We start from the raw sequence: 22,800 nt of genomic DNA, 5'->3' as shown, positions 1-22,800 counted from the left end.
ATCAGGGGTTTGGACAGCTGGCTCCTGTCAAGGCTCCGAGGTAGAACCGGACATAGGAGCATAGACCAGGAGAGTGTATTTCTCAGGATCATAACTGAAGATTTAAAAAAGGCCAGTCATTGATGGACAAAGTGATAGATAACCTGTTGATTTTCAAGATGGGGGAGTGAGTGGATTCCTTGGGTTCACCTCAAAACGTACCCCTCCAAAGATGTGGGTCGAGGAGGGTTGGAATGGTTTAAATACCTACGGCTCTCCCTCAATTTAGATCATAGACATATCTTAATTGGTTTGGAAACCTGGAAGTTTTTGATCCTACTCAGAGCTGCATCCTTCCCCTCTCCCAGGGATTTCAGTCCCTGTGTTGGTTCCATTTTTTGTTAAGGGAGATGGATGTTTAAATATCACCTCTGACCCTTTACTCTGTGATAACACTGCATGCAAGAAATTTGGGCACCGGGCCTCTGAGGATGAAGGGGCAAGGGGTGGGGGATGGAAAGGGGTGGGGGATGGAAAGGGGTGGGGGATGGAAAGGGGTGTCTTAAAGTGAATGTCATTAACTAATGGTAAATTAAAAACGCGACTGCCATTCAGATACAGGACAACAAAGCCACAATGATTCAGTAACAAAGGATGCCAACAATCTACCTCTTCCAGCTTTCCCTGTGTACAGTTTTACAATGTGCCTTCTGGTACCTCGCCCCAAGCGCCAAGACAGCAAGCGTTTGGCAGGCTGTTCCAACAGTGGTGGCATCACACTCCAGCTTGATCCTGTCCTTACAGTGTATCACTGGATAGGGATCAGGAGCAGCAAAGCCTGGTTGGTATTTCAACAAAAGAGCAGCCAAATTGGTTTGAGATGTAGAAGAGCCAGCCAGCAGCCGTGAGCTCGTACCCTGTGGGAGTCAGCACCTTTAAGCAAAAAGTGCTGGAGAAATTTTGGGGTGTGGGAGCAGGTGGTGGGGGAAAAGGAGTGGATAAAAAAATTTATAATATAAGAAATTCCCTCTGACTCATAATTACTCGCTCATTCTCCAACATGGCAGAAGAGAAGGCACTTCCCAGCTTGCTTCGTTCTCATGCCCAAGTCCCCCTTTCCTATGAGGCCATTAAATACTGATGGAAGTAAAGGCCAAATAGGTTCGTCACCACTTGACAGGCAGCCAGCCACCAGGTCAGGAAGGAGAAGAGACCTCGGTAAAAGAGGGGTGTGAAAACGTGGCAGAGGGTGCTCAGGGCTGCTGTGATCTGAGAGACGGCTGCTCGATAATCATCCTCTTCACTGGCAGCTGAGTGGGAGGAATCCAGACCAACATCCAGAGCTGGCGAAACTGGAGGAGTCTCTGGGTAAAAGCCCCAGGAGTAGTCACCTAAATACAATAAACACACAATGAATTACATCGACTCTACAGCACTAAAACAGGCCATTCAGCGCAACTGGTTCATGCTGCTGTTTATGCACTTAAGAAGCTAGATAAACATACCAGGGAGAAAGGAGTACAAGGATACCCTAATGGGGTAGGATGGGAGGAGGCTTATGTGGAGCAGAAAAGCCAATATGAAACTGTTGGGTCAAATGGCTTATTTCTTTGCTCTGGTCAATGTAAACTCCAGGCACCTGCACGGTGACTTGGATGAGGGAAACGAGTGTACTATCGCCAAGTTTGCAGTTGACACAAAAATAGGAGGGAAGGCAAATGGTGAGGATGGCACAAAGAGTCTACAGAGGGATACAGACAGGTAAAATGAGTGGGCAAAAACGTGGTAGATGGAATATAAAGTGGGAAAGTGTGAGGTTATGCACTTTGGCAGGAAGAATAGAGGAGCTGAATATTATTTAAATGGAGAAAGACTGAAGAAAGCTGCAGCACAGAGGGATTTGGGGGTCCTCGTGCATGAATCACAAGAAGCTAGCATGCAAGTTCAGCTGGTAATAGGTAAGGCAAATGGAATGTTGGCCTTTATTTCAAAGGGAATGGAGTATAAAAATAGGGAAGTCTTGCTAAAACTATACAAGGCACTAGTTAGACCACACCTAGAATACTGTGAACAGTTTTAGTCCCCTTAAGGAAAGATATACTGGCATTGGAGGCAGTCCAGAGAAGGTTCACTAGGTAGATCCCGGGGATGGAGAGATTTTTTTATGAGAAGAGGTCGAGTAGGTTGGGCCTGTACTCATTGGAGTTTAGAAGAATGAGAGGCAACTTTATTGAAACATATAGGGGAGAATTTTCCCCATGCCAATTAAGGCCCGCCCAGCGTATTTCTCAACTTCCAAGGATAGCAGGAGCAGGCAGGCAGTGGCGGGTGTGCACAGACCGCCGGGTCCAATGGCGACCCAGCGGCCTGTTTAAATGAAGGCCTGGCAGCCTTTGCAAGGCTGCTCACAATGGACAGCAGAAGAGCACAGCAGAGGGCTAATGTGCAGCATGCAAGTCCGGAGAGTAGGCCAGCAGGGCAGGCCAGGCCGGAGGGTAGGCTGGGCCGGCGGGGCGGGGCAGGCCGGAGGGTGGGCCGGCGGGGCGGGGCAGGCCGGAGGGTGGGCCGGCGGGGCGGGCCAGGCCGGAGGGTGGGCCGGCGGGGCGGGCCAGGCCGGAGGGTGGGCCGGCGGGGCGGGCCAGGCCGGAGGGTGGGCCGGCGGGGCGGGCCAGGCCGGAGGGTGGGCCGGCGGGGCGGGCCAGGCCGGAGGGTGGGCCGGCGGGGCGGGTCAGGCCGGAGGGTGGGCCGGCGGGGCGGGCCAGGCCGGAGGGTGGGCCGGCGGGGCGGGCCAGGCCGGAGGGTGGGCCGGCGGGGCGGGCCAGGCCGGAGGGTGGGCCGGCGGGGCGGGCCAGGCCGGAGGGTGGGCCGGCGGGGCGGGCCAGGCCGGAGGGTGGGCCGGTGGGGCATGTCAGGCCGGAGGGTAGGCCGGCGGGGCGGAGCAGGCCGGAGGGTAGGCCAGGCCGGAGGGTAGGCCAGGCCGGAGGGTAGGCCAGGCTGGAGGGTAGGCCAGGCCGGAGGGTAGGCCAGGCCGGAGGGTAGGCCAGGCCGGAGGGTAGGCCGGCGGGGAAGGCCAGGCCGGAGGGTAGGCCAACGGGGCAGTGTGCCCCTCGTTTTTCTGACGAGTGCCTAGCTGCCCTCCTGGAGGAGGTGGCAGCAAGGCGGGACATCCTGCTTCCGGGGGATGGGGGGGTGCGGAGGCCTCCACACCTGACCAAATGTGCCTGGGAGGTGGTGGCCGAGAGTGTGAGCTCCCATGATGCGGTGCGACGCACATGGGTTCAGTGCCATAAAAGATTCAACGAAACGACCTCCTGCGCTCGGGAAGGGTGAGTACCATGTTGACTGAGGTCACTTAATGCAGCTGTCACCCTTTCCCTCCAACCTCCCCAGGGAGGTATGTTTGTCGTGCGCTCAGGTCACCATGTGTGTACCAAAAGCCATGGCACTGCTGAATGCTCAGTGATTGAAGTTTGCAACATGGGTTGACCATTGATTATGGAAGGATGAGTGCACAATGATCCGGGGGACCGGCATGCAAATTGACATTGTCTTCACTGTAACTAATCAAACGTCCTTGTTCTTCCTTTCAGCATCATCGGAGCAGGGCCAGGAGGAGGAGGCGTGGGGGGCCACTTCTCACACCTGAGGGCCCAGAAACAATTGACTCACCAGCGTCACACCATCTCTGCCAGGCAGGCATCAGCGCAGATACTCGTACCTCAGTGGGAATTAGAACATCGGCTAGTGTCCTGGGGCATGGCGGTGAGGGACTTCACACTCGCTTGAGGTGTGGGCAGAGACAGAGAGTGCCCAGTGCGCCGGCAGTCCGAGGACTGCTGGGGACCAGGCACATGCTCAGTCGGTGGCTGATGATGTGCCTCTGGAGTCGTCTGTGAGGCTGGAAGTGCAACAGGATATGCGGGACTATCTGGCGGAGATTCATGAGGCAATGTGTGGCATGGTGCCCGTGCTGAAGGAGTCCATGCAGAGCATCACTGATGCAATGAGCTTCATGGCCGAGCACCATGCTTCCTCCATGGAGAGAGTGTGGCGACTCTTGTGGAGAGGCTCCTCCAGCAGAACAATCAGGGCCTCAAGGGGTTGCGCTTGGACCTGGAAGCCCTCACAGCGGCATTGACCTCAGCTGGTCATTGCCCGTGTGGTAGATGGTTTGGGCACCAAGTATCCCAGCTCGGTGCCCATCCATCTACGGTGAGTAGGGAGGTCCGAAGCGACCTCACTTTGGTGCAGCAGCTGCCTGTCGTCTCTGCGGGCTCCTCTCAGGGCGCTCTGGATGAGGGCAGCAGCTCCTCCACCTCTCTGCCAGTGACCGTGGCATCCAATGAGGCTGTGGCGACTGGGGAGATGCCAGCCCTGGCACTGGCCGCTCCCTCCCAGGTGGGGCCATCAAAGGCTTCACGGGCCCGTTGCGCCTGTGTGACGTACTGAAGATCGCATGGGGCCCCGAAAAATTGCAGTCAATTGCTGCCTCAAGGGCCTTAGCTACATGGCGAGCACGCATCGGAGAACATTGCGTACCCGCCCACCTAAATATTGCGATGGCGCGTGGTGACGGCAGGACGTTCGCCCGACGTCACCGCGCATCATTTTACGCGTCATCGTGCGGAGCCCGCCCCCGCATGCCAATGGGAAAATTCTGGCCATAGGATTCTTAGGGGGCTTGACAGTGTAGATGCTGAGAGGTTGTTTCCCTTTATGGGAGAGTCTAGGACCAGAGGGCATAATCTCAGAGTAAGGGGGCGCCCATTTAAAACAGAGATGAGGAGGAATTTCTTCTCTCAGAGGGTAGTGAATCTGTGGAATTCTTTACCGCAGAGGGCTGTAGAGGCTGGGTCATTAAGTATAGTCAAGGCTGAGACAGACAGATTTTTAATCAGCAAGAGAATCAAAGGTTATAGGGAAAAGGCAGGAAAGTGGAGTTCTGGTTTATCAGATCAGCCATGATCTGACTGAAAGACGGAGCAGACTCAATGGGCCGAATGGCCTGCTTCTGCTCCTACGTCTTATGGTTATTAACACAGACATATCTAAGTTGGGTCCTTCCAAACCGTATAATTCAGTCTCACAGCAGATATCTGCCCCCACTGAGTGAATGTGCCCTCAGAGAATGATAAAACTTAGCAAAATAGTGGGGACTCCAGGAGAAAAGGGACATCCTAAAATTAAAGCGAGGGACTGCTCAAGGGTGATGTCAGGAAGCATGTTTCTACACAGGCCAAAGAGCACTGAGAATGTGCAACTGTCCCCAAAATTGCGGTTCAGGCTGGGGGTCAAATAAAACTTATCAAGACTGAGACTGATCGATTTTTGTTGGGTAAGGGTGTTGAGCATATGGAGCAAAGATGGGTAAATGGAGTCGAAGTTACAGATTAGCCAGGATCTAATTACTTGGGGGAACAGATTTGAGGGGGTGAATTCCTGTTCTGAAATGTAAAATAAATGACAGATGGAGACAGTTTTATCACTTGTTCGCTGTTAATTCAGTTGCTTACCCAAAACTTTCAGCAGCAGAGTGGAGTGCAGGATAAGGATTATGGGGCCCAGGTACTGCACAGTGACCACACACAGATAGCAAAACACTCGAGAAACCTGTAGCAGGTGGTAAAAATACCCCATCAGTCATTAATAATCAAGCTTCAACCTGCTGACAAAGAGATGCCACTGTTTATAAACTACATGTTGGAGTGAATCACAGGAAATCACGTGCGATCAGGGTTCCAGGATCTGGTCACGATCCTCAGAGATACAGCAGCGAGAACAATATTATGACCCCAGGCCATTCCAATTCTGGGTGTCCATTACTCTCTATATAAACCACCACACCCCTCGATTAGATTCCAGCCTATGTAGAGTAAAGGGTTAACATCAGAAGCATACATGATGCTGATGCAGTAATGATGTCAGATCACATGACTGAGAAGTAAGAGAGACCTGGAAGGGGGAGAAGCTCCAACCCCATGTAGAGGTCCAAATATGTAAATACTTGCTGTATGAAGAGTAATGGTTTTGAGAAACTACAGACTTGAGCAGCTTACTTAGGGAGAATGGACAATCCCCACAAACCCCCATCTAGACCCCAACCACATAATGAAACAGCCAATGACTCCCTCCTGGATATATGAGATAAGAAACATGCTAACATTCAATATACAGAAGTCATCTTCTAATTAGCTCATGGAATCAGAATTTCATTTAATAAGTACATGAAGAAAAATATCATTCTGACCTCTTGGTGATCTAAGGATCTGCTTAAGATCAAGTAACCCCACTCTTGGTTATCTGTTCATACATTAGCCAATTTCTCATGGCATTGCAGAATGGGAATCAAGATCAGCGACTGTCTTCAAGTGAAGCAGGATTAGGGGACAGGGGATTATTGTATCTGGGAGCATTAGTGAAATAGAAAAGTTTTTGGCAATATGAGAAGCAGAGAAGTAGAATATTTCAAAGCATAGGAATTTCTTGGAATACGGGTGAGCAGCTGGGAGACGGAGAACTGAGGTGCAATAGCACCACACTGGTGGGAGGGTGTAACTACAACATGACATGTTTACATAGGAAGCTCCCATTATAGGTATTGCAGATGGCCTTTAGTGGAAAAGGCTGGCAAAAAAGTGTGATTAAAGTGTGACAGCAGGAAGTAAGAGATGGTGACGTAGTGGTAATGTCAATGGACTTGCAATGCAGAAGCCTGGGCTAATACTGCGGGGACACAGATTCAAATCCCACCAAGGCAGCTGGTGCAATTTAAATTCCATTAATAAATCTGGAGTTGTTTGGTAGTACAGAACTTGAGCATTGCTGAAAAAAAAGAGACATGTCAAAGCTTTTCGTCTTGCACTCACCAGGACACTTGCAAGAATACCAATATAAGGGGAAAACAACAATTAGCACTGTATGTGAAGAGAGTGCTGATTGGTTGGCAAGTGGCATTGCCATGGAGAATGCACTGATGGTGACTGACAAATAACTGCCAAGCATTGTTTGAAATATAAACCAGGCAGCTTGACCCTTATTGGTCAAGGCATTGCCCTGAGGAATGAGTTAGTGAATGGCTGTCACTTATTTTGTTTAGCTGAAAAAGGCGTAAAGTGTGTCCATGTTCTTTCTGTCTGCAAAGAACAGGGCCCTTTGTATTAATGTATGTAGCTTCCAGTACATGTAAATGTGCCACACTGCAAGCCTGACTAATAATCTTAAATTGGCTGTTAGCATAATTCTTAGCACATTGAGGATTATTTAGCAAATGTTGTCCAATCATGGAATCACATGTAATGTTGAGTTTTGCAAGCATGGGCTGGTTGGGTCTATACCCCGCCCCTTTCAAACAGTGGCTGGGACATGCAGTTACAACCCCACCAGTCTTTGGGACGTATGACCTGCAAACCTAGCATCTCACTGGCACTGAAATTCATATCCCACCTTACTCATTTGTGTGATAGGCAGAACGGGCTGAGTTTTATGCTGATCGGGCGGGTGCGTGCCTGACCCGAACGGGCGAGATGACATCAGGCGAGTGTCCTGACGTCACCCCGTGCTCACGTAACATTTCGGTTGGCGGGCACGCACATAGTCGGATGAGCGCACGCCAACAATTAAGAAGGCAATTAACCCCATTAACGGTGCAATTTTCTATTATTTTATGTAGCCTGTCCAACCTTCTGGTTGGTGGACGGGCTAATCGGCCGGGTGGCCTTTACATTTTTCATCAAACCCATCCAAGGACGGGATGAGGTTTCCATTATTAAACAAAATACAAATAAAAATCTGTGGACAGCATTTTTATAATCTATATGTTTGAGTGCCTGATTGTGATGCTAGGACATTTTATTCCTGATTTTAAAAACTTTATTTCCTAGGTTTCGGGTCTTCAGCTCCCTGAGGCAGCTCTCTGTCAGCGCTTGCCCATGCCCGCGTTCACGTCACTCCCTGCCCTCCTCCCGCCCCCACCACGGCACCACCGAGCTTTTCAGCACACGCTTTAATTGGTCAGCTAGCGTGAAATCGCGGTCGGGGGCCGATCATGGTCGGCGGTCCATTTCCAACCGCTCCCGGGCCCGCTGATCGCGCCGGCCCATGAGCTGAAAATTCAGCCCAACGTCTTTTTGGCTAGACAGCAGCATCCTGTTAGTGGTGAATACCACTCGTATTGCTGCTGCATAGTAGCAGCGTGAAACAGCTAGCTTCACCTGTTGCTCAAATTTTTGAGATACCTTGCCCTTCCAGGGTATCCTGAGGTAGACTGGGCACTTTTCAGGGCCTGAGACAGGTACAACAAAGACCAAATTCAGGATATCAACAACATAGTGTGACTTGCAGGTAAGTTAACAACAGGTAAACTATCTATTGAATTTTGCCAAGCGTGTATTAAACCCAAGGTTGTGCCAGTTTTAATTTCCAAACATATTGATAATACTAAAGTGAAACACAGTCCCATGATCGAGCGAGTGTTTACATGAGATGAGATTGAACAGATTGGTAATAGGGTTACTAAGTTACGGCGTGCCCTACACTGCACTTGGTCTGAGGTGCACAAATTTCTTTCATTTTTTGATTAGATCCGTTTATGCTGATATATTCTTCAATAGGTGACCGCACCTTAAACCGTACCCATTTGAAACACGTCCACACCATAAACTCACTTAAGCGGAAGCGGCTTGGCAACACAATTAATGACACCATTAAATATGTACCAAATCTCTCTGACCATGTACTCTCAGAAAGCGAGCAGCTTGTTCTTGTGCATGGTTTCAATTTTGGTGTGCCTTCATCCCAAATCAAATGGGAAGAGGTATTAGCTGAGTTTGAGCTCCTCTACTCCCAACTATCCCACCACAAACCAGTGTCCACTGAAGATACTGAATCCTTGAAAGCGCACCTAGCTGATCTAGCGCACGCATGTTGCAGGATTCTGAACGACCTGTCTGACTTTCACATGCAAAGTGAATGTCTTACAGCATTGCGAGGCCTTAACATGAACCTGGGCATACACGTCAGTAAACCTGACAAAGGGACAGGAATATCATCATTAACAAGTGTGACTATATCATCAAAATGCACACTATTCTTAATGACGGTCCAAATTCGTATCCACTGGGTCTGCTGCCTAACGTGACCAGACAGCCTTGCTCGAAAGTAAGTTAAAAAAAATGCTTGCTGGACTTGTGTAAGAGCGATGAGCTACAGCGTGATGTATATATGAAAGGGTTAGCCCTCACAGTTCGCTATGTCTACGTATGCATGGGCTGCCCAAAACACACAAAAGTGATGTCTCTCCTTGCCCTATCTTATCTATGACCCATTCCACACAACATGAATTGGCCAAATGGTTGGGCAAATTGTTACAACCAGTTTTGATCAAGTTTTCCACATACCCGGTGAAATATTCCTTCACATTTGCGAGACCATGCTGGACTTGCATATCAATAGCAATGCTGTGTCCACGTGCTCATTTAACATTGCTAGCCTATTCACCAACGGAAGCCATAGATATCATGGAGATCTAGACCCGCCACCATTGTGTGAATCAGTATTCATTGAACTTATGAGCTCGACAACTGACAGTTGAGTAGTTTTAATGACACCGTGTATGCCCAAATAGATGGTGTTGCCATGGGATTCCCTCTAGGCCCAGCTCTCGCAAACATCTTTGTTGGGTTCCATGAGAAATGTGTTTTCGATGGAATGACACCTAACCTCCTACCTCCCACATATTTCTGATCTGTGGATAATACATTTGCTATATTTAAATCTGCAGCTTCATGTAACAATTTCCTTACATGTCTTAATGGGCTCCATCCTGCACCCAAATTCACCTTTGAAGTCAAACTTCAAACTCCCCTTCCTTGACGTACTAGTTGAGAGATCTGCCAGGGGATTCTCTACCACGGTCTATGGCAAGCCTACCTTCACTGGTCAATATACGCCTTGGGATTTTTACAGTCTCACATGCTATAAGATCGGTCTTATCGGCAACCTTGTAAATAGGCCCGAGTCATTTTCTCACTATGCAAGCTTGATGCTGAAATAGGGGCATCAAAGGTATCCTGCAGGATAACAGCTACCCTGATCAGGTCATTTCACTCTGAGTATCACATGAGCTCATGAACAGGCCTAAGGCCTTCACTTTTGGCCCTGAAAAGTACCCAGTTTACCTCAGAATACCCTAGAAGGACAAGGTATCTCAAAAATTTCAGCAACAGGTGAAGCTAGCTATATCGTGCTGCTACTATGCAGTAACAACACGAGTGGTATTTGTCACCAACAAGATGCTGCCGTCAAGCCAAAAAGACATTCTGCCTATCACAGAAATGAGTAATGTGGTATATGAATTTCAGTGCCAGGGTGATGCTAGGTATATAGGTCGTACGTCCCAAAGATTGGTGGATCGTATCAAACAGCATGTCCCAGCTGCTGTTCACAATGGGCAGGGTACAGACCGTGCTTGCAAAAATCAAAACACAGTGTCCAACATTAGATGTGATTCCACGATTGGACAATATTTGCTGAATAATCCTCAATGTGCCAAGAATTATGCTGACAACCAATTTAAGATTGTGAGTCAGGCTTGCAGTGTGGAGCATTTACATGTACTGGAAGCTACATATATTAATACACAGGGCCCTGTTCTTTGCAGACAGAAAGACCATGGACACACATTGCGTCTGTTTCAACTAAACAAAATAAGTGACAGCCATTTGCTGACTCATTCCACAGGGCAATGCTTTGACCAATCAGGGTCAAGCTGCCTGGTTTAAATTTCAATCAATGCTTGGCAGTTAACTGTCAGTCACCATCAGTGGTGCGTTCACCATGGCAATGCCATTTACCAAACATTCAGCGCTCTCTTCACACACAGTATAAATTGTTGTTTTCCCCTTATATTGGTATTCTTGCGAGTGTCCTGATGAGTGCAAGATGAAAAGCTTTGATGTCTCTTTTTTCAGCATTACTCAAAATCTGGAGTATAAGCTGGTTTCAGTAATGCTGGCCATGAAACGATCATCGATTGTTGTAAAAACCTATTGGCTTCACTAATGTCCTTTAGGGAAGGAAATCTGCTGTCCTTACCTGGTCTGGCCTACATGTGACTCCAGACCTACAGCGATGTGGTTAATTCTTAACTTCTCTCTGAAATGGTCTAGCAAACCACTAGGTTCAAGGGCAATTAGAGATGGGCAACAAACGGTGGCCTTGCCAGTAACGCCCATGTCCCATGAAAGAATTAAAAAAAGATATCAACAGGAATTGTGTGGAGATGGAAGATTCTAACTTATGTGGTATCTGGTCTATCATTTTTAGTCTACAATTGCTGTGTCTTCCTGGATAAATCAGAGGCTAATTGTTCTTAAGCAGTTCCTGAGATCAGGTTGATTTTCCTTTCTTTATACTTTTTTCAAACTATAAAAGAAATTCTGGCACCAAATGTCAATTAGAAGGTATCTCCTATATATGTTACATTAATGTTTCCTTTGAAAAATGTATTTTTTCGCCAGAGTTATATCAGTATCCAACACACACATACATTGTGTCATACAGGACTAATTAGCCCTCCTCGTTCCCATAATTCCTCTGATGTACCTTCCGCTGAATTTCAATGATAGGGATGCTTCCAGCCTCCTTCTTCATTTGGTCCACCCACTTTTCCGCCAGGTTCAGGTACGCCTGCAGGTGGTAGCGGGTCATGGCCAGACGGAGCATGCAGAGGGTGATGATTATCCATAGGCGCACTGTGTTGTATGTCGTGTCAGACATCCTTCGGAATCAAATGAGCAAGGAAGCCCAAAGTCAGAACTTTGTGTCAATACTGCATTATTAATCTTCTATATTCAAGGAAATACAGAGTAAGCGGTTGATAGGATAGAAAGGGAGAAACTATTTCCTCTGGCAGGGGAGTTCAGAACGGGGGGGAGGGAAGAACCTTAAAATTTGAACCAGGCCATTCAGAGGTGTTGTCAAGAAGAACTTTGTGACACAAAGAGTAATGGAAATCTGGAACTCTCTCCCTGAAAAAGCCGGGGACTAACTGAAAGTTTCCAAATTGAGATTGATGGATTTTTATTGGGTAAGGGTATTAGGGGTCATGGAACCAAGGCGTATGAAGGGGATTAAGATAAAAATCAATCATGATCTAATTGAAGAAAAACAGACTCAAGGAGCTGAATGGCCTCCTCCTGTTCCATAACTAAGACTGCAACAAAAAGTACAATTAGCTTGGGGATTATGCGGAAGCTGTGAGTAACAAAATGTTAAATATGTAAAATGAACTGAGTAGATCTTTATGAATGGATTTTTAATGGTGCAACATAATTTGAGAGCAGCTGGTTGCCCCACTCTACCTTGAAATTATCGTGCTTGAAGGTTTGTGATTTATCTGATACAAAAGGACATAGACAATAGGGCACATTCAGCAATGCTTCCCTTCCAACAAAGAGCCTTGTTAAACGAGTCAGAGAAAAAGCTCCAACACTGGACACCCACTCAATTTGTGGATGGCACCCCACCCACAAACATTCACCCCTTCCACCACTGATGCACAGTAGCAGCAGTGTGCACCATCTACAAGATGCATTGCAGGAACTCATCATGCTTCTTAGACAGCTTCTTCCAAACCCACGACTACTACCATCTAGAAGGACAAGGACAGCAGACACATGGGAACACCAAGTTCCCCTCCAAGTCACTCACCATCCTGATTTGGAAATATATCGCCGTTCCTTCATTGTCACTGGGTCAAAATCCTGGAATTCCCTCCCTAACAGCACTGTGGTGTACCTACATCACATGGACTGCAGCGATTCAAGAAAGCAGCTCACCACCACCTTCTCATGGGCAATTAGAGATGGGCAATAAATGCTGGCCATGAATGAATAAAAAGAAAAAGTTGCCAGAAATGCAGGATTACCTTCCAATCTCCAGGAATTGAAGATTAATTTTCAGGACATTGGTGCGAGCGACACTCAAAAGAAAAATACAGGATATTAACATTCTGTAATTTTTTTTAAATGGGGGAAAATAAGGCTGTTTGAGTGACGGACAGGATCAATCCCATTGCTTAAGAAAAAAGTGGGAGAGATGTGAGAATGTGGGGGGAAGGGCGGCTCAAGGCAGAAGGTCATGTGATGAAATCTCCTGGAATAAACCAGCCAGAGCCGGCAACCCTACATCACCTAGGTCAGCACTCCTGCCCAGGCTGAATTTACCCGCTTATTCCTCCCCCCGATTGCCAGTTGGCGCTGTTTTTCCATGAAGGACTAGATACTTGCCAGAGGACAGAAAAATCCAAGAGGGTACAATGAAGGTGCAAGGCATTGTTGGGTACTCACAACTCCATCTTTTCTTTTCCAAGTGGAGTGTTCATCACAAAGTCTCTGCTGATTGGTTTTACCCATAGCAATAATATGATGATAGGTGACAGAAAGCTGGCGTGCAATAGGATCCTGGGAGAGGAGCAGGAAACAAAGACCATGAGAGGAACATATTACTGCAACTATGACGATATTCATAAAAAATAAACCTGCCCCAAGATGCTGCAAAAGGCACTAAGGACTAACAAATGCCGAGCCAAAGAGGGACAGATTTTGGGAGAGGTAACCAAAATGTTTCGGCAAAGTGTTAGGCCTAAACAACAACATCTTGTATTTCTATAGCACCTTTAATGTAGTAAAACATCCCAAGGAGCTTCACAGGAGCATTATCAGATAAGACCTTTCCCATCCCCTGAACAGGTTGATGCTGGCCCCAATTTAATACTTCATCTTAAAGACGGCACCTCCAGCAATGCAGCGCTCCTTCAGTGCTGCGCAGAGGTGCCAGCAAATTTCTGGAGTGAAGATTGAACCCACAGAATCACAGAATTGTTACAGCACAGAAGGAGGCCATTCAGCCCTTTGTGTCTGTACTGGCTCTCCAAATGACGAATTCACTTAGTGCCATTATCCTGCCTTCTCCCCGTAACCCTGCATGTTCTAATTCCATTTTGAATGCTTCAATTGAACCCGCCTCCACCACAATCTCAGGCAGTGCATTCCAGACCTTAATCACTCGCTGCGTGAAAAAGCTTTTCTTCATGTTGTATTTCCTTCTTTCACCAATTACCTTAAATCTGTGTCCCTTTCTTCTTGATCCTTTCACGAGTGGGAACAGTTTCTCCCTACCTACTCTGTCCAGACCCCTCATGACTTTGAATACCTCTATCAAATCTCCTCTCAACTTTCTCTTTCCAAAGGAAAGCAGTTCTAACTTCTCCAATCTATCTTCAAAACTGAAGTTCCCTATCCCAGGAACCAACCTTGTGAATCTTTTCTGCACTCTCTCCAATGCCTTCATTTCCTTCCTAGGAACATAGGAGCAGAAGTAGGCCATTTGGTCTGTCACGCCTGCTGTGTCATTCAATTAGATCATGGCTGATCATCTTACCTCAATGCCACTTTCCCGTGCTATCTCCATATTCCTTGATGTCATTAGTCTCCAGAAATCTATTGATTTCTGTCTTGAACATACACAATGATTGAGCTTCCATAGCCCTCTGAGATAAAGAATTCCAAAGATTCACCACCCTCTGAGTGAAGAAATTCCTCCTCATCTCAGTCATAAATGGTCTGCCCCTTATTCTGAGACTGTGTCCCCTAGACTCACCAGCCAGGGGAAACATCCTATCCACATCTACCCCGTCATGCCCTGTAAGAACTTTGTAAGTTTCATTGAGATTACCTCTCATTCTTCGAAACTCTAGAGAATACAGGCCCAGTTTGCTCAATTTCTCCCCATAAGACAATTCTGACATCCCAGGGATTCGTCTGGTGAACCTCCGTTGCACTCTCTCCATGACAAGCATATCCTTTCTTAGATAAGGAGACCAAAACTGTATACAATATCCCAGGTGCAGTCTCACCAAGGCTCTATACAATTGCAGCAAGACAACTTTATTCCTCTACTCAAATCCCCTTGTAATGAAGGCCAACATACCATTTGCCTTCCTAACCGCTTGCTGCACCTGCATGCTAGCTTTCAGTGACTCATGAACAAGGACACCCAGGTCCCTTTGGACATCAACACTTTCCAAACTCTCACCATTTAAGAAAGACTCTTATGTTTCTTCATACTGATTCACGTTATATCCCATCTGCCATATTCTTTGCCCATTCTCCTAGCCCGTCCAAGTCCACTTGAAGCCTCCTTGCATCCTCTTCACAGCTCACATTCCCACCAAGTTTTGTGGCATTAGCAAATTTGGAAATATTACAATTAGTCCCCACATCAAAGTTATTTATATAGATTGTGAACAGCTGTGGCCCCAGCACTGATCCTTGCGGTACCCCACTAGTAACAGCCTGCCATCCTAGGAATGATCCGCTTATTCCTACTCTGTTGTTTGTCTCTTAACCAATTCTCAATCTAAACCAGTATATTACCCCCAATCCCATGTGATTTAATTTTGTTTACTGATCTCCTGTTTGGGCCTTCTGAAAATCCAAATACACTGCATCCACCTGTTCTCCTTTATCTATGCTACAGGTAACATCCTTAAAAAACTCCAACTGGTGTGCCAAACATGATTTCCCTTTCATAAATCCATGTTGACTCTGCCCAATCATATCATTATTTTCTAAGTGTCCAGTTATCACATCCTTTGTAATAGATTCTAACATCTTCCCCAGGATGTGATAACTAGACACTCCCTAAAGTACAGCACCCAGAACTGAATGCAATACTCCAGTTGATCCAAACTAGTGTCTTAAACAAGTTCAACATAACCTCCTCGCTCTTGTACTCTATGCACCTATTAATAAAGCCTAGGATGCTGTATGCTTTATTAACTGCTCTCTAAAGCAGTCCTTCAATGACTCATGCACATATACACCCAAGGCCCTTTGCTCCTGCATCCTCTTTGGAAATTTTTATTTTATATTATCTCTCTACATACTTCCTACCAAAATGAAACACCTCGCATTTCTCCACATTGAACTTTATCCGGCACCTATCCGCTCATTCCACCTGCCTAGTCCTTTTGAAGTTCTACATTATCCTCCTCACAGTTCACAATGCTTCCGAGTTTGGTATCATTGCAAACTTTGAAATTGTGCCCTGTACACCAAGGTCTAGGTCATTAATATATATCAAGAAATGCAAGGGTCCCAACACTGACTCCTGGGGAATTCTACCATAAACTTTCTTCCAGCCTGAAAAAAATCCATTAATCACTACTTTCTGCTTCCTGTCACCAGGCCAATTTCGTATCCATGTTGCTACTGTCCCTTTTATTCCATGAGCTTTAACTTTGCTCACAAGTCTGTTGTGTGTGCTGTATCAAACGCCTTTTGGAAGTCCATGTACACCTGCATCAACCCTCCCTGTTACCTCTTCAAAAAACTTCAGCTAGTTAGTTAAACATGATTTTCCCTTAAGAAATCAATACATGCTTTCTTTAAATAACCCACATTTGTCCATGTGACAACTAATTTTGTCCTGAAATATTGTTTCTAGATGTTTGCCCACCACTGAAGTCAAACTGACTAGCCTGTAGTTGCTGGGCTTATCTTTACACCCTTTTTTGAACAAGGGTGTAACGTTTGCAATTCTCCAGTCCTCCAGGACTACCCCTTAGCCGAAGGAAGACTGAAAAATTATGGCTGTGCTTCTGCAATTTCCACTCTCACTTCCCTCAGTATCCTTGGATGCATCTCATCCGGTCCTAGAGCCTTATCCACTTTAAGTACAGACATCCTATCCAAAACCTCCTCCTTATCAATTTTAAACCCTTCTAGTGTCTGAACTACCTCCTCTTTCATCAATGCCTGAGTAGCATTTTCTTCCGTGGTAAAGACAGATGCAAAGCATTCATTTAATACCTCAGCCATGTCCTCTGCCTCCATTTTGGTTCCTAATAGACTTTACTCCCCTTTTACCACTCTTTTACTATTTATATGCCTATAGACTTTGGGATTCCCTTTTACGTTGACTGCCAGTCTCTTTTCGCACTTCCTCTTTGCTTCTCTTATTTGCTTTTTCACCTCCCCTTTGAACTTTCTATATTCAGCTTGGTTCTCAATTGTATTTTCTACCTGATATCTGTCATAAGCACATTTTTCTTCTTTATCTTAATTTCTATCTCTTGTCATTCAGGGAACTCTAACTTTGTTGGCCTTATCTTTCTGTTTCAAGGGAATATGCCTTGACTATGCCCGAAATACCTCTTCTTTGAAGGTAGCCCATTGTTCAGCTACCGTTTCCTGCCAACCTCTGAGTCCAATTTATTCGTCCCAGATTCATTCGTACCCCATTAAAGTTGGCTTTCCCCCAGTTAATTATTCTTATTCTGGATTGTTCATTGTCCTTTTCCATAGTCATCCTAAACTTTATGATATGATGATCACCGTCTCCTTCTGACTTCTTTTAGAAGTTAGAGTGTTGCCACAGCATAAGTTGATTTAGATTGAGAAAGATTGGAAGTGAGCTGTGGAAGGGGTGGACTTGACCGGGTCCATTTCCTGCTCCCTCCCATTCTTCCAATAGCGTGTCGCCACAACGTTCATTCTTTAAATCACCACATCATTATTTAGCCCCAGTTGCATTACTTACTGTATCAGAGGTTTGTCCGCAGTCATCGTGAGAGCGTCTAAATGAGTCTGTGCCAATCGGAGGCCCGGGAATGTTAAACATGCACCAATAAATGCGGAAAGTCCAACCAATAAGAGTTTAAAGATTAGTCTGGCGATTGAGTAGCTGAAACAGAAAGAAATGCACATCACCCTGTGTGGATAGGTCACCACCACAAACAAATTTGATATGGGGTGGGGGGAGGGTAAATCTCTGGAAAGGGACAACAGACTCCGAGAATGAGCAGTTTTAATGTGCAGTTTCAAGCTCCGGGTCAAAACAACCAGCAAAAGAGTTGTCACAGACACAATGGATCAAGTGGCCTCCTTCTGTGCTGTACTATTCTATGATTAAGTGGCTGGCACTCTTTTATTTAATAGGTGTTTGTTGAGGGAGGAATGCTACCTGCCCTTCTTTGAGTAATGTCATGGGACTACAGGCAAACAGGGCCTGGTTCAACATCTCATTCAAAGGACAGCACTGTAGGGCAATGTAGTACTCCACTGGTACTGCACAGGAGTGCCATGCCAGCCTGGATTGTGTTTTATGCCTTTGTACTATCATCTCAATACCCTCCTGACTAAGCAGCTGGTTGCAAAAAAAAAAAAAATTGCATTTATATAGCACCTTGCACAACCTTGGGGTGTCCCAAAGTACTTTACAGCTGATGAAGGAGTTTTATCTGATGTTATAATGTGGCACCCAATTTGCACACAGTAAGGTCCCATAATTCTCTCTCTCTTTATGTAGCATCCATGTTATCTGAGGGTTGCTAATCATGGCTCAATAATGCCATGATATCACAATGGGGCAAATAGAAGGGGCAGGCCCCAAGAACCAGATCAGCCTGTATGGCGATTGAACCCCTGCAATCGGCACTGTCAAGCACTACACTCTTACCGTCCGAGCTAACCGGCCCTACCTTCCTAATTGGCAATGTGATAATAATCAGATAATCTGCTTTAGTGATGCTGGCAGAAGGATAAACATTGATCAGAATACCAGGGATAACTCCCCACTTCTTTGATGTAGGGCCACGTGATCTTTCAAGTCCCCTTGAGAGGCAGATGAGGCCTCTGTTTACATCTTATCTGAAGGACAGCACCTCCAATAGTGCAGCAGTCCCTCAATACTGCCTTGGGAATATCAGCGTGGATTGTGTGCTCAGGTCTCTGGAGTGTGACTGAGCAATAATAATGTTACCTGCTGAACCATGGCTGAAAGGAAAAATTGAGGAGAAAGATTTGTAATGGCACAATTTGATATTAAATAAAAGAAACAATACTCACGGCCAGATGTCCACCCCTTGTTGCTTTAGAAAGACCCTCACATTTTCATACAAGTTGGCAAAACCTACAGAGGGGATAAAAGTCAGATAGAAGTTGGCAGTGTTTACAGATACCTGCTCATCGATCCAGTTCCACTTTCACTGGCTGTTGCCTCATTTGGTGAGTACACTGCCCAATGTGTTCAGACCAGGTCCCAGGGTCTGTGCTGACTTAGTGATCTCAGTCAAGTTGACAATACAATTGACCTTGGTGCCACTGGTGTTGAAAAGGAAGGGCGGGTGGGCGGCAAGCTGGTGTCTCTGCTCCTCACCTATCAAGTGTCCCAAAGGATGCAAGCATTGAGAGCATGGAAGATGTCAAGGTTAGGTAGTGATGTAGCTAACACATAAAGTCTAGACCTGGCCAAGTACTGGAGAGTAAGTGGCATCAATGGAACCATAGGATTAATGGTATGATATTCTCCACTAGGTTCTATGAGCAACAAGTTTGTGGAGGAGAGGGGTGGGCAGCCTCAGCCAGTTTCTAGTGGAAACAAGTCTCCCGGAAGAAAGATGGGCACAAGCTGCCAAACAGCAGCAATATGTTGCAGGGAGGCCATCGGATTGCTGGTGCGGTAAATGGGAACACAGAGGCAAACTGAAGAAAGGTGGGGAAGCTCCACTTTGCAATTAGCTTTAATTATTGTTTGGCTCCTTGGATTTGGGCAATGCTGGCAAAGCACCAATTATTGCCCCCATCACCAACTTCGCAGTAGAACTGGCAATGGCCTTCTAATTGGTAGTGATTGATTGTGCAACTGATTGGCTTGCTAGACCACTTCAGAGGGCAATAAAAGCCAAAGTGTGAGACTCAGTCACCAACAGGCCAGGCTAGATTCCGCTCCTCATAGAACACAAATGTCAGGATAATTTGGCAACTTTCAAGATCAGTTTTCCTGGTGCCAGATTTATTAAATTCATTTTCATAGTTTATCATGGTTGGATTTTAAATTACAATTTTAGAAAAGTACCATAACGACGGCCGAGAATCGTGCAGTGAGTAACTCATCTCCTGACTCCCCAAAGCCTGTCCACCATCTACAAGGCACAAGTCAGGAGTGTGATGAAAGACTCTCCACTTTTTAAAAGAACTACTGTTCTTTAAAAATATATTCTCAGGATGCGAGAATTGCTGGCAAGGATGGCATTTATTGCACATCTCGAGTTGCCCCTCAAGGTGGTGATCATCCACCTTCTTGGATCGCTGAAGTCGTGTGGTGTAAGTACACCCACAGTGCTGTTAGGAAGGGAGTTCCAGGATGTTAGCCCAGCGACGATGAAGGAATGACCAATATATGTCCAAGTCAAGATGGTGTGTGATTCGGAGGGGAAATCATGGGATGATGCTGTTCCCATGTGCCTGCTGGCTCTGGCCTTCAAGGTGGTGGGTTTGGGAGGTACTGTTTTGTATTTGTCCTTGGAGCCCAATGGGAAGCTAACCACAAGCCATTTTGACAGTCTAGCCATTACATTCTTTAGCTTGTGAAATACAAATTGAAAACTTCCAAAAGACTCACCCGGTTCAAGGCCAAACTCCAGATAATCCTCTCGCACAACCAGGACTAACATAGCAATGAGGACAAAGAGGAATGCGAAGGTCAGGCAGACAGAGCGCTCACCTCCTTCCTCTGCCTTGAAGTAATGAGTCATCAGAGAGAAGAGAATTTTACTGTGCAGATAGTGTCAAAGCGAACAAGGGAGTTTCACAGAAGAAATGAATCAAAAAACAACCCGTTTTGTGGGTCACCCTGCCAGTTTAAGACTGTGCTACTCATAGCCATTTTGTCTTTGGCTACGGCCCCAAGTTGGGGAGGGTGTCTGACATGGATCAGGGCCCACTCTTCACATCCCAAGCTTCTTATTTCAATAAACACAAGAACAGGAGGCCATTCAGCCCTTCGAGCCTGTTCAATTAGATCATGGCTGATCTCACCTTAATTCCGCTTATCCTCCTTGGCTCCATATTCCTTGATAACATTACCCCAAAAAAAATCTATTGATCTCTGTCTTGAAAATTTGAATTGATCCCTGGCATCTTTTATGGAATGTAAATTCCAGATTTCCACTGTGTTCTGTGTGAAACAATCCTTACTGATTTCACTCCTGAATGGCCTGACTCTAATTTTAAGGTACTGCCCTCTTCTGGACTCCTCCCACCTGAGGAAATAGTTTCTCTCTATCTACCCCTTAATTAGACCTCAATTAAGATCATCTTTCACCCTTCTAAACTCAAGGGAGAACAAGCTAGGGTAATGCAACCTGTCCTCAGAAATTAATTCCCTAAGCCCTGGTATAATTCTGGTGAATCTGGAGAATTGTTTTCTCCCATTAGAATCATATAGCACAAATGGAGGCTGCAACTGCGCTGGCTCTTTGGAGACAAGAGAGATGCAACAGGATGGAATCTTAATTATAGAAACATCGTAGAGGTTGCATAGGGCAGACCACCCATGTCTGGAGGTCCAATGAAAGGAGGGGGCAGTTGACAGCCGTGGATTGTTTGGAAGCAGTCGGGGGGTGTTGGGAGGGGCAGAAAGTGGGCATCAATATAGCTTTTGGGCTGTAATAAGAGCACTGCAGAGCAATAGTACCAGGTATGGAGGTCACTCAGGAATCTGCTTTACAGAATCTTCAGATAGCAGAACAGAAAGGGAGCTTCACTTTGTTGGGGTTCAGCTTGCATTCCACAAATTGCTGCCCTGGCGAAATCAGAATGTTTCTCTTATTTCTGCCCAATCCCAGTTGCCACGAGCACAGGAACACGGTGCAACTTGTCACAACCACCCAACAGCTGGATACGCTGTTCCAACATGCAAAAGGAGGGTGGAAGTGGCTAAGGGAGAGGGGAGGATGAGTGGGGCCTGGCCCAGCAGGCTGTCCTTGTTGATTGCTCTTTTTATATAACAGCGGTCAGTTTGTTTATCCCCACTGATTACTTGAGAAGGAAGATTAGCAGGGCTGTAAACACTTCAATTCATTACACACAGACAGCTCCCTGCAGGGGACAATGCCATTAACCACTTTTACAGCTTGTCAGAGAGTCAATGGTTACCCAATAAATTAAAACATTTCAACTGACTGAAAGGGAGGATAGTGACAGTCTCTCTCCTTGATGTAAAATGCAAATAAATTTTATGGACTTATCAGAAACCCACTGGAGGTATCTTCGCTATAAAAAAACATGAATTTTTTCACCTGCTCATCAATAACTTGTAACAATAACAAGCCTACTTTAATGTTACAGTTCTGTAAAGAAACAACTAGACCTCAAAGAAGATAAACAGAGAAATAGTCTTTCTTTTAAATAAGTACTGGTTTGACTTAGTTGGTAGCTGTCATGCCATTGGAGTCAGAAGATCATGGTGGTCAAGCCCCTCTCTGGATCACATAATCCAAACTGACACTGCATTTCATTCACGGGATGTGAGCATCACTGGCTAGGCCAGCGTTTATTGCCCATCCCTAATTGCCCCTGAGAAGGTGAGCTGCCTTATTAATCTGCTGCAGTACATGTGGTGTAGGTACATCCACAGTGCTGTTAGTGAGGGAGTCCTAGGGTTTTGACCCAGTGACAGTGAAGGAATGGCGATATAGTTCCAAGTCAGGATGGTGTGTGGCTTGGAGGGGAACTTGCAAGTGTGGTGTTTGCATGCATCTGCTGCCCTTGTCCTTCTAAGTGGTACAAATCATGGATTTAGAAGGTGCTGTCGAAGGAGCCTTGGCAAGTTGCTGCAATGCATCTTGTAGATGGTATACACAGCTGCCACTGTGGTTCAGTGGTGCAGTGAATGTTTAGTTTGGTGGATGAGATGCCAATCAAGCAGGCTGCTTTGTTCTGGATGGTGTCAAGCTTCTTGAGTGCTCGTGGAGCAGCA

At 46.2% G+C, this 22,800-nt stretch overlaps 1 protein-coding gene across 1 annotated transcript in view; it reads right to left on the bottom strand.

Moving 5' to 3' along the window:
• Positions 1–455: 455 nt before the first annotated feature.
• The window catches only part of tmem161a (transmembrane protein 161A), a 34,827-nt gene continuing 12,482 nt past the window's right edge, over positions 456–22,800 (bottom strand). The window contains exons 6-12 of the mRNA XM_078556109.1: positions 20,443–20,594; positions 18,888–18,951; positions 17,581–17,724; positions 13,326–13,439; positions 11,581–11,755; positions 5,493–5,589; positions 456–1,370 (exon numbers count right to left, since the gene is read on the bottom strand). Of these exons, the coding sequence (XP_078412235.1) occupies positions 1,099–1,370; positions 5,493–5,589; positions 11,581–11,755; positions 13,326–13,439; positions 17,581–17,724; positions 18,888–18,951; positions 20,443–20,594 (1,018 nt within the window). The 3' untranslated portion in view covers positions 456–1,098. The remainder of the gene's footprint in view (positions 1,371–5,492; positions 5,590–11,580; positions 11,756–13,325; positions 13,440–17,580; positions 17,725–18,887; positions 18,952–20,442; positions 20,595–22,800) is intronic.

This window comes from Cetorhinus maximus, chromosome 13 (genome assembly GCF_964194155.1).
Source record: "Cetorhinus maximus chromosome 13, sCetMax3.hap1.1, whole genome shotgun sequence".
Classification (NCBI taxonomy): Eukaryota; Metazoa; Chordata; class Chondrichthyes; order Lamniformes; family Cetorhinidae; genus Cetorhinus; species Cetorhinus maximus.
The sequence above is the reverse complement of the archived record's forward strand: the minus strand, read 5'-3'. Positions and strand labels throughout refer to the sequence as shown.